General features: G+C 40.1%; 1 protein-coding gene across 2 annotated transcripts in view; it reads right to left on the bottom strand.

Moving 5' to 3' along the window:
* The window catches only part of nlgn1 (neuroligin 1), a 323,083-nt gene that overhangs the window by 287,468 nt on the left and 24,206 nt on the right, over positions 1 to 11,409 (bottom strand). The window contains exons 2-3 of one of the 2 annotated variants that reach the window (XM_055060475.1): positions 901 to 1,865; positions 126 to 185 (exon numbers count right to left, since the gene is read on the bottom strand). In XM_055060475.1, the coding sequence (XP_054916450.1) occupies positions 126 to 185; positions 901 to 1,435 (595 nt within the window). In that variant the 5' untranslated portion in view covers positions 1,436 to 1,865. The remainder of the gene's footprint in view (positions 1 to 125; positions 186 to 900; positions 1,866 to 11,409) is intronic. The other variant, XM_055060476.1, reaches the window with a different exon arrangement.

The following is an 11,409-nucleotide window of genomic DNA, read 5'->3' as shown; positions in this document are numbered from 1 at the left end:
GTAGACCCCAGGCTTATAGCTGCACCCTATGCAGGATGCCATACCGCACAATTCTTCCTCATAGTCCCAGAGTTTTCCTTCTTCCCTCTGTGGCATAGTGAAGGTTGCATTTAGATCATACATACCTCCTTGTTTACATATTTTCTTGCCCGGTTTCCTGGCACATTCCTTGGATATTCTTTTGACTGTAAAATGAATAGAAAACTAAAGAATAACATGGAGCTCCTGGACGCGCAAAGCACACTGGAGCCAGCATGCACACACATACACAAACGCACGCACACGCACGCAAACACACAGAGATGATTGACTGTGTCTCCTTCCTCCTTAGAGAGGAAGGAGGGGAAAAACAAAGGAAGGGAGAGAAAGAATGAATTACACCATCTCAATCAGAGCAGCATTCAGTCTATCAGTCAGCCAGCCAGTCATTCAGTCAGCAAAATCAATCAGTGATGATCATGACAACGACTGTCTTGTTTAATGAACTGTGGCCTTTGTGGCAGAGCACAATACGTTATGATGAGGTACAGACATGGGGGTGTAGTGAAGGCAATAAGGAGAAAGAGGATCAAAAAATGGGATGGAGGAATTAGAGGAGGATATAGAGAAGGTCAGACAGGACAGGATGGGAGAAGCTGTGAATGGACATTGAAGTTCTGACAACACATGTGCACACTGCTTTCTCTCATACAAATCACTTTCACATTATCAGGTTGGATAAACACTGGCATGCACATTAAACATGCAAAGGTCATGCTTTATGCCTACTATCAGACAGAGATGCACTCTCACACTGAACACTTCCCAACAACAAAGATGCTCTCTAAGCGATGGTTGTGGTTTTATTTCTCTCCGCCCTTCAATAACCGGCCTGACCACTGGGCCTGCAGGACTACTCACCATCCTCAGTGGGAACATAGATGTTGAGATAGAGGCAGTCCTCGCTCTGGTCCTGAACGTAAGTGGACACCACATCGATGCTGTTGGTGAACCAAACTGGCAGCATAACGTCTGGCAGGCGGCCTTCGACAATGCTCTGAGGACACACCGGGGCAAAGTGCGTGGCATTGTGAATGTCCGACCACGATGCTGGTGGCTCTGGAGGCTGAAAACGGCGCTCGCCGGTGGGCGGGGTGGCGTAAGGGATGCCCAGAAACTGGATAACGGGCCCCAGGATCTCATTGTTGAGCTCCTTCTTGATGCCGCGCAGCCTGCCGTAGGCTGTTGTGACCACCGGATCATTCTCGTCCAGTTTCTCAGCCAACACGGCAACCGGACACAGCAGAAGCAGCAGTCCAACCCATGTTAGTGTAAACACCCAGAAGCCCATGCCCAGTGAACTTCTAATTGGTTCACATCCCATCCTCCTGCCCCCATTCCTGGCAGTCTGAAAGAGAGCACTCCAAGTTTCTGAGTGGTTCCTCCACTGACACATGATTGCCAGTTCTCAGTTTAGTTTTTTATCCTTAATGAAAGTATGTTTAGTTAAACTTTTCCACTTATGCCAGATGCAACTACAAACAAAAGCCAGGGTGACTTGTGCAGATGACGGTTGCAGTTGCTAACAGCCCTTTTTATAACACAGTGATCTCCAACCATCAAGAGGAACGGTAGCAGCCATTCATTTTATTCCTGCTCATCTGAGAAATATCCCTCACTAGATGGAAAACACTCCACAAAAAGGTCCAGTCAGCATCGTCTGAAGGTAAGATGAACACTCTCATTTTCAAACATCAATTCTTGGGGGTGGAGCCGCCATTCACTGAAGAGTGCCTGTCTTTCTGAGTTGTTGAGTTGTTGACACAGGAGAAGTGGCGCAGTAGCGATTGTGGTTTAAGGGTTGATTATGTAGAGAGGTCTGTCCTCTGCAATGGAAAAGAAGAGAAAAAAAGCACTAGTCAGCAAACGTATGAAGAAAGATAATCACATTGTCAGTTCAGTGCCCTTTATTTTCACTTATTATTTATACCTTTTATTGGACATTAAATAATAAACCATTAACATTAAATTTTATCTTATACACAGATGCACAGGCATCCATCAAATAAATAGGAGCCTTTTATTTATAGCACATCATCACATGATTAAACTTCACGGTAGAAATGGTCTATCTGTATGCAGAGTTTGTTCAACAATTAAATGTTATATGAATCAGATACAGCATTAAACCATTGACAGCTTTAATGACCGTTCCGCTTGAGAACACTTGGTTCTTGGGGGATGTTACTTCAGAATGCACACCTCTCTACACCACAAAATTTGCTTAGACACGGATTGAGATCTGATCCAGTATCACTAGGATGTCCAGAGAGAATTATCCCAGGAAACAAGGACTCAAAGGTTCATCCACCAGTATCCAGACAACAGGCGACACAGAGGACCTAAGCTGTTCTGGAAACCCACATAGAGCCTGCAGGCGTGGCCAAAAGACTCAGTAGTGACACAAACATGCTTTGACAGTGGTTAATAGGGTGTATAATTTTAAAAAAGTTCCTTTATGATGAAAAATAGACCAGATTTTTTGCTATGAAATAAAATGATCGGCTAACTTCTCATCTCCATTAATAGGCTTCTCTTGATTATGAAACCCAAAACGTTTTGTTGGCCTTTACACTGTAAATATTTTATTTCTTCTTCTCTCCTGTCAATATTTTATTTCATTCCTGGGAAAATGTACTGTGAAAGCGTGCACGATGGCCAACTACTGAGCAAGGAAAGTAGTTAGTAGAAAGCACTACAGCAAGCAGCTGTACTGCTCACTGCAACTGCGTTTTCAGTGATGCTGTATGTGTTGTTGCTAGTGTCTAATAGCAAAGAAAAATGTCACTAGTAGCTGTTTTGAAACAATGTTGCCAGACTTCACTGAAAAGTCACTAAATTGCCAACAGTGCATAAGTGGTTACTGTATTTTCTGGACTATAAGTCTCAGTTTTTTATCATAGTTTGGCTGGGGTGTGACTTATACTCCGGAGCGACTTGTGTGTGGTAGAAGCTACCTCTGGAGTTCACAGAGTTTTCTAAAAGCGACATCGAGGACGAAGATTTTATTGTGTTTAGTGATTTGGAGTGACACCGATAGTTCGATAAACTTGTTAGCATGTAATTTATTCTACAGTTATCTGAATAACTCTAAATATGTTATGTTAACATACCAGGCACATTCTCAGTTCGTTGTTTGTCATATAATGTTAGCATACCATGCAATCATCCAGCCTGTTGTTGCCTCTATTCTATTTTTATTTTAAAATGCCTTTCATGATGACATGTCTGTTCTTGGTGTTGGATTTTATCAAATAAATTTTCCTCAAAAATGTGACTTGTACTTAAGATAGTGCTTTAGTCTTAGCTTCTGCTTAATAACATGCTGGCATAGTGCTTTGGAATTAGCAGAGCTAATGTTCATGATTAGTGCTTAGTGTTAACGTAACTAACTCATTCATTAACGGTCCCCATCACTGACAGATAAGAATCCTGATGTAATCCAAAGGAGTAGTTTTACTCTCAATTATTCTCAGGAACATTTTCATAAATGCAGAGTGATATCAAAAAGTACTTCAAAAGTAACTGCCATAAAAAGGAATTGTGGTGATAATCTGCATTTTCCAGCATGACAGAGCACCATGTCACGAGGTACAAATGATAAAATGGATCAGAGATTAAAAAATTACATTTTGGACCCATGTCCACAGAACTCTACAGATCAGAATCTCCCTGAGTCCCTGTGGTCAGTTCTCAGAAAGCGAGTAAGCAAAGTGAACATGAGCCAACAAACTGGAATCGACTCTAAGACCTAATAAGAAAAGATGGAATGCTATCAATCAGGAATGGTCTCAGTAGAGGATAACAGATGTTAGGGAAAAAAGGATCAACTCGGGGGGCGTGGCCTAGGTCTGACATGGAGTAGACGTGTATCGAGGGAGCTCCGACTCAACTTCAAAAGTTTTTCACCCTAAATAATATTTTAAACTTCTGCTCAGCAAATTCATAGTATACCATAACCCGATTAACAAGATGACGAAGCCCAAAGGAAATAAGAAGGACAAAAGCTCGGGGGATGAGGCCGTGGACGACCGGACCAAGCTAGCAAGCTTCGAGGTGGCTAATGCTAACACGAGCCCCGCGCGCTCTCCGGGTGCATCCGCCACCAATGAAGACGTCCTAGCTGCCATAAGCAAGCTTAGCAGCACGGTCGACACGAGGTTTGCTGAGCTCAATGGATCAATTTCCAGTCTCAAAACGGCGCTCGCCGATATTTGTGATCGTGTGACATCAACCGAGGCTGCAGTCGTGTCACAGGATAGACGGATCTCAGAGCTGGAGAAGAGGCATGATAGCCTCGCTGCTCAATGCTCTTTACAGCAAGCTAAACTGGATGATCTGGAGGCTCGCTCGCGCCGGCAGAATATCCGTATTGTAGGCATACGAGAGAAAGCCGAGAATGGTCGACCGACGGATTTTGTCTGTAAACTGCTACCCGAATTGCTGGGAGAGGACAACTTTGATCGGCCAATCGAAGTGGATCGGGCGCACCGGAGCCTAACGCAGGCCAAAGATGGGAAGGCGAGAGCCATCATCGTCAGGTTGCATTATTTTCAAGAGAAGGAGCGGGTGCTACGGCTGGCGAAGGAGAAGAGCCCTCTGCAGTACGACGGTCGCCCGGTGTTCATCTTTCCCGACCTCACGTCAGCTGTTATGAAGAAGCGTCAGGCGTTCCAAGCCATCAGGGAGCAATGCAGGTCCAAGAGGATTCGTTATGGGTTTCGGTACCCTGCGCAGTTCATGGTTACTGTGAATAACAACACCGCTACATTCAGCACCCCAGAGGAAGCCGATAAATTCCTGAGCCAGCAAATTGAGGATTGGCAATCTGGAACTAAATGAAGCAGGAGACAGACCATTTTTTTGTTGCCATGTTTGAAATCTTGAGAAAGCGAGAAGTAAAAAATTTGTCATTGAGTGAGAAATTGAACTTATTCATTTTGATACTTAATTGTGAGGTTGAGCGGCAACCCGGGTTGGAGAGATGGAGAAGCTTGTTGCTAATCCTCCACCAGGTGGAAGGCTGGTTCTAGCTTTTAGTTGGGGGTATGGAGACACCGCTCCTGGTTCTGTTCAGTTATGTTGGGGGGTGGGGAGGGTTCATTACGTTATTGGGAGGGTTGTTTCTTGCACATCGGCATGTTCTGAATACTGTACAATTATCTTCACAGTCATGCAACACATAGTTACTAAAATATATACAAATTGATGTCAACTGATCCAGATAAACAAAGTAAGTATGGAATTAATCTAATTAGCTGGAATGTTCGAGGGATAAATAGCCCTCTAAAAAGAGGTAAAGTTTATGCACACCTGCGTTCGTTGAAGGCTGATATTTGTTTTCTCCAGGAAACTCATATCAAGAAAACAGCTGCTAAAGTTCTTAGTCCCTCTTGGGCCTCCCATGTATATCAGTCAAATTTCAGCACAAAAACTAGAGGGGTTGCAATTTTGATTAAAAAACATACACCTTTTGTTCACAAACAGACTATTTCAGATCAAGGGGGAAGATATGTGATTGTTAGTGGGCTGCTGAATTCTATACCAGTGACTTTTATAAATATATATGGGCCTAATTTTGACAGTCCCATTTTTTTTCAAGACCTTTTTAATGTAGTACCGGATTGGGTTGGCTCTAATATAATTATTGGGGGGGATCTAAACCTAATCCTGGACCCAATTTTAGATAGACAACACCCTCAGTCTAATTCATTCAAGAACAGGGAGTCACTTAAAACTCTATTACAATCTCATAATATGGTTGACATATGGAGACTGCTATATCCTAATGGGAGAGATTATTCATACTTTTCAGCAGTACATAAGTCCTACTCTAGGATTGATTACTTCTTATTGGACTCTAGGTTGCTGGCATCAGTATCAAGCTGCAAATATCACAATATTCACATATCAGATCACGCTCCTGTGTTGCTGAACCTTAAACTAGATTTTAAAAAAGGGAGACAGAGCTGGCGCTTAAATAATGCACTGCTGAAAGAGAAGGAGTTTGTCTCCTATATCTCAGACGAAATTAAGTCATTTCTGAATTCTAATGATAAGGGGGATGTGGATGATTCAATGCTTTGGGAAGCAATGAAGGCTGTTATAAGAGGATGTATAATCTCATTCGAGGCAGCAAAATGTAAAGAGTCCAAGTTAAGGTTGGATGAAATAGATGACCTGTTGACCACCTTAGAAAACGCATATAAATTAAAACATAGCCCTGACATTTTGAATAAAATAACAACTCTACGATATGAATATAACTCTATTATGTCAAGAAACGTTTCTAAATTACTGGTTCAAGTCAAACAAAGATACTTTGAGTTAGGTGATAAACCCCATAAGCTATTAGCCCGCCAGCTTAAACAAACACAGGCCTCTAGAGCCATACATCGTATTAAGCTTGAAGATGGAACTTTACTCACAGATCCGGATAAAATCAACGACTGCTTTGCAGACTTCTACACTAGTGTCTATCAGTCACAAGGAAAATTGGACATTGAAAATATGGACAGATTTTTTGAAAGTTTGAATTTGCCAAAACTGCCATCAGATTCAGCTGAGGCTCTGGAAGTCAACATAACTTTACAGGAAATTGTATCTGTTATTTCTACACTTCCCAACAACAAAGCGCCTGGTCCTGATGGCTTCAGTGTTGAGTTTTTCAAGGTATTCAGTTCCAAATTATCACCTCTACTTTTGCGTATGTTAAACCACTCTAAGCAAGCAGCAAGACTGCCTCCCACCCTATACAGAGCCAATATCTCACTTATTCCTAAACCAGGCCGAGATCCAGAAGTTGTTACATCCTACCGCCCAATATCATTGTTACCTCTAGAAACCAAGATCCTTGGGAAAATTCTAGCCAATAGACTTAAAAGCACATATGTTTAATCATCCACCCGGATCAGACTGGCTTTATGCCAGGTAGGCATATGTTTTTTAATTTGCGTCGTCTTTTCAATATATTATATTCAAATCATTCAAAAGAGTCCATTGTTGTCTCGCTAGATGCACAACGAGCATTTGATCAAGTAGAATGGCCTTATATGATGTATGTTCTTAAAAAGTTTGGTTTTGGGCCTCTGTTTACGGATTGGATTGAAATAATTTATTCACACCCAACTGCCTCGGTTATTACTAATCAGAATATCTCCCGCCCCTTTGCTATTCATCGTGGTACGCGTCAAGGCTGCCCCCTCTCCCCATTTCTCTTTTCAGTTGCTATTGAACCTCTTGCTGCCAGCATTAGGCAAAACCTATTAATATCTCCTATTGAGATGTTTAATTGTAAGCATCACATTTCGCTGTATGCTGACGACATACTCTTATACATCTCTAACCCACAGAAATCACTGTCTCCTCTTTTGACGACAATCAACAATTTCAGCAGTTTCTCTGGTTTTTCTATTAATTGGGATAAAAGTGAACTAATGCCGCTTACTACAGAGGCTGATTTGGCATATCTGAAGTCCACATCATTTAAGATAACTTATGACTCTTTTACATACCTGGGCGTGTTGGTAACAAAGAAGCCAGAACATCTTTTACGGCTGAATTGGCAGAGTAAAATCCAACAACTCAAACAGAATATTGATTTCTGGAAAACTCTCCCGCTATCTATGGCTGGCAAGATTAACGCCATTAAAATGGTGGTATTACCACGATTTCTTCACTTATTTCAATCTGTCCCATGTTTTATAGGGGTATCCTACTTCAGACAACTAGATTCTATTATTATTCCCTTTATTTGGGGCTATAAAAATGTCAGGATTTCCAAAGTACACTTATGTAAACCGGGAATGGTGGGTGGGTTTTCCTTACCGGATTTCAAGCAATATTACTGGGCTTGCCATTTATCCATCTTAGCGTGGTGGAAGAAGGGCCCACTCTCATCTGATGAGACCTGTCCTTCCTGGTTATCCTTGGAGCGTCTGCACTGTTGTAATTCATCTCTAACTGCGCTCCTTAACAGCCCCATTAAAGTCAATAAAACACGCTATACCAATAGTTTTGTCATTAGGAATACCATCAGAATATGGAAACAGATACAAAAGTTTATAAAAGCTCCAGAGGTTTACTTTGATACTCCTATCTGTGAAAATCATTCCTTTGCACCAGGTCTCTGTGACGCCGTCTTTCGGACGTGGAGAATGAAAGGCATTGATGTGATAGGCAACCTATATATCAATGGAACTTTTGCATCTTTTGCACAGTTATGTTCTGAGTATAATCTTCCCCCATCAAGTTTTTTCCGTTATCTGCAGGTTCGGGACTATGTTAGGAAAAATGTCTTGGATTTTGGAACTCTAGCAAAACATGAAACCCTGGAGGAAATAAATAGATTTGATCCTGCCAATCGGGGGGCAGTGTCATACTTTTATAAGATCTTTAATAACGTACGTGTAGACACAACCAAGATAAAAAAGGCCTGGGAGGATGAGTTAGGGCAGCAGCTATCCGATGAATTATGGGAGGAGGGTTTGAAAAGTGTGCAAGACTGTTCTGTCAATGCCAGACATAATCTCATACAGTTCAAAACATTACATAGACTCCATTATTCGAGGGAGAAGCTGAGCACTTTCTTTACTAGCGTGTCTCCAGTTTGTAGTCGCTGCCGGGCAGCCATTGGTAACTTGACACACTCCTTCTGGTCATGTGTTCAGCTTCACTCATTTTGGAAGAACATTTTTCATTTTTTTTCAACAGCTTTTGGAAAGAAATGGGACCCAGAACCACTTATTGCAATCATTGGGGTCTCCAGTGCTTTGCGACCAGCCACTAAGCAGGAGAAAACGGCTGTTTTATTTGGTACAGTGATTGCCAAAAGGTTGATTTTGAGATTTTGGAAAAAAGACTCTGTGCCCACATTTGATCTCTGGTTGGGGGAACTAGCAAATACTCTGCATCTGGAAAGACTGAGATATTACAATGAAGATAAAGTCAGTGTGTTTGAGAAAATATGGAATCCTGTATTAAAATCCCTTCAATGAAAAACTGTTAATGACAGACCTGCCACAGTTGAGATCTTGTACTCACTTTGTGATGTACTTATGTTGTTGACTTTGTAAGTGCTTTATGATGTGCCGATTTGGGAGGGTAAGGAATGGGTGGGAATTTGATCTGTTATGTTAATCTATGTATGTCAGTATGTAAAATTTAATAAATAAATTAAAAAAAAAAAAAAAAAAAAAAAAAAAAAAAAAAAAAAAGGATCAACTCTGCAAAGATTGACTCTTTACTCACATCGACAAGAGGGCTGTTAGTGATGATCAAACACAAAATTATGCATGTGAAGACAACTGATTTTAAGGCTGGCTGCTGCAATCTGCTTCCAGTGTGTTATTACATTCTAGAGAAGAACTGACATGGAAATATAGAGCTAGCAGTAAAGATGCTTACAATAGATGGTTTGTTTTCAATAAAAGTAACTGTGACTAATACAAATATCTAAAACTGAATGCTGGACACAAATATGTTTTCCGTTTATTTTAGCAATCCATGAAGAACCTTAAATATAGATCAATAAGATGACTCAGACAACATGAGTGAAATTACATTTGATGCATTTAAGTGTTTGTCTGATTTAGATGATTAATGCCATTTTGGCTCTCATTTTCACTTAGTTTAGAATCTAAAACATCTGAAGAGGAATTAAAACCTTAAAACTGGACAAAGATCACTTCTGCTTTTGGAGAAACTACACGTACAAAAGAATAAATTCTGATAGATGACATGGGTGGGAATGGCAGAAGGAAAGGAAATAATGAGAAACAAGTGAATAAGAAAATGAAGATCAAACTTCCACATGCAGCATAAAGAGGAAATTCAACCCCTGTTTGTGTAGATAAAAGCGTTTTGATCATGACAACATCAAAACTTCTCACCACTGGAAGAAAGCTGAATCTTGTTAATGAGCACACCCACCATGTGCCTCCAGAGAAACAGGAAGACCGTGCTTGTGTTCTGAGCATCCTTTTCCACATAAATAACTGATGCACACCAAAGAGCATGAATTATGTACATATATTCTGTGCACTTTTGAAATTCCTTAGCATCCAGCATTTCTTTTGGTATGGCCCCATTTGGGACAGTTTACTGTATCACTTCCTTCAAAAGATAAAGCACTATAAAAACTTAGACTGTTGGTGTGGACAGAGACGCAAGTTGGATGTAAGTCTTGCTGAGACTCGCAGCACCGCTCAGGACTCAAAAATTCACTAAAGAGATGGCATCGATCTTGGAGAAGTTGCTAGTTTCAGTTCAGTGGAATGCCCACATTAATTTAGATGTATCACAGACTTTAGGGAAGATTGAAATTTATAATCTACACAATCTAAGACATTTTGTATCTGAATTAACTTTTCCCATGTTGCCTTGGAAGTATTGCATATTTCCAACCTCCTTGATGATATGTAAACATAGCGCTCCTTCCCACCTCACCCCCTCCTGTTATCCATGCAGCTATGAGGCTGAGGGCTTCCAAGGACATGCCTTAATAACAACATCTTATCAGACTTCTGCCAGGAGGCTGAGCAAAACAAAGACATGAATGAAGGCAGTGACATCACAGGGCCATGAAACCACTTTTTTTTTTTTTTTTTTTTTTTTTTTTTTTTAATTTATTCAAACATGATACAAATATAAAAATAAAATAGTGCACAGTAACAAGAAGTGCATAAGAAAGAAGAGAAAATACAGATTTTTTGTCAACTGAAACAAAAAATCTGTATTTTTTAACTAATTTAGAATTAGTTAAAAATTATATATATATATATATGGATATCCAGTCAGCTATATATATATATATATATATATATATATATATTATATATATATATATATATATATATATATATATATAATATATATATAAAGGTTAGAGAGAGGGGTTCAATAGTAATATAATATCTGCTAATGGACCCCCACACAGCAGCACTGAACTCCATAAACCACTACGAGTCTTTTAATTTCCTGTGCATTGTCTTATTTCTCTAGGCTTCTCATCAATCATTTTTGTGACCTGTACATACACATCCAGAACCACAAAACACACACCCCCGCACGCAAACACTAAAACAAAGTGTTATGAATGAGTCTTAAAAAGAAACAATTTCATTTTTGATTGAATTATTTAAGATCACTAAATTAGTTAAATAACAATACTACAAATGAACAATAAAAATGTTGTCTTTGAAAGCTGTGTATAATTCATAATGCATTATTATGTTAACTGCCATCTTGATGTTTGGTGATAAACTCCTTTGTTAGCTGCCTTTAAAACTCAGCAGTTTTATTTGTTCTGGGACATGAGAATTGCTAACTAAAGCCCTTTTACTTTAAGGAAAGCCAATGTATGCTAAATGG

This window comes from Poeciliopsis prolifica, unplaced genomic scaffold, assembly GCF_027474105.1.
Source record: "Poeciliopsis prolifica strain line A6 unplaced genomic scaffold, Auburn_PproV2 SCAFFOLD060, whole genome shotgun sequence".
In the NCBI taxonomy this organism is placed as follows: Eukaryota; Metazoa; Chordata; class Actinopteri; order Cyprinodontiformes; family Poeciliidae; genus Poeciliopsis; species Poeciliopsis prolifica.
Note: the sequence above shows the minus strand (reverse complement) of the source record. Positions and strands in the feature narration are given on the sequence as shown.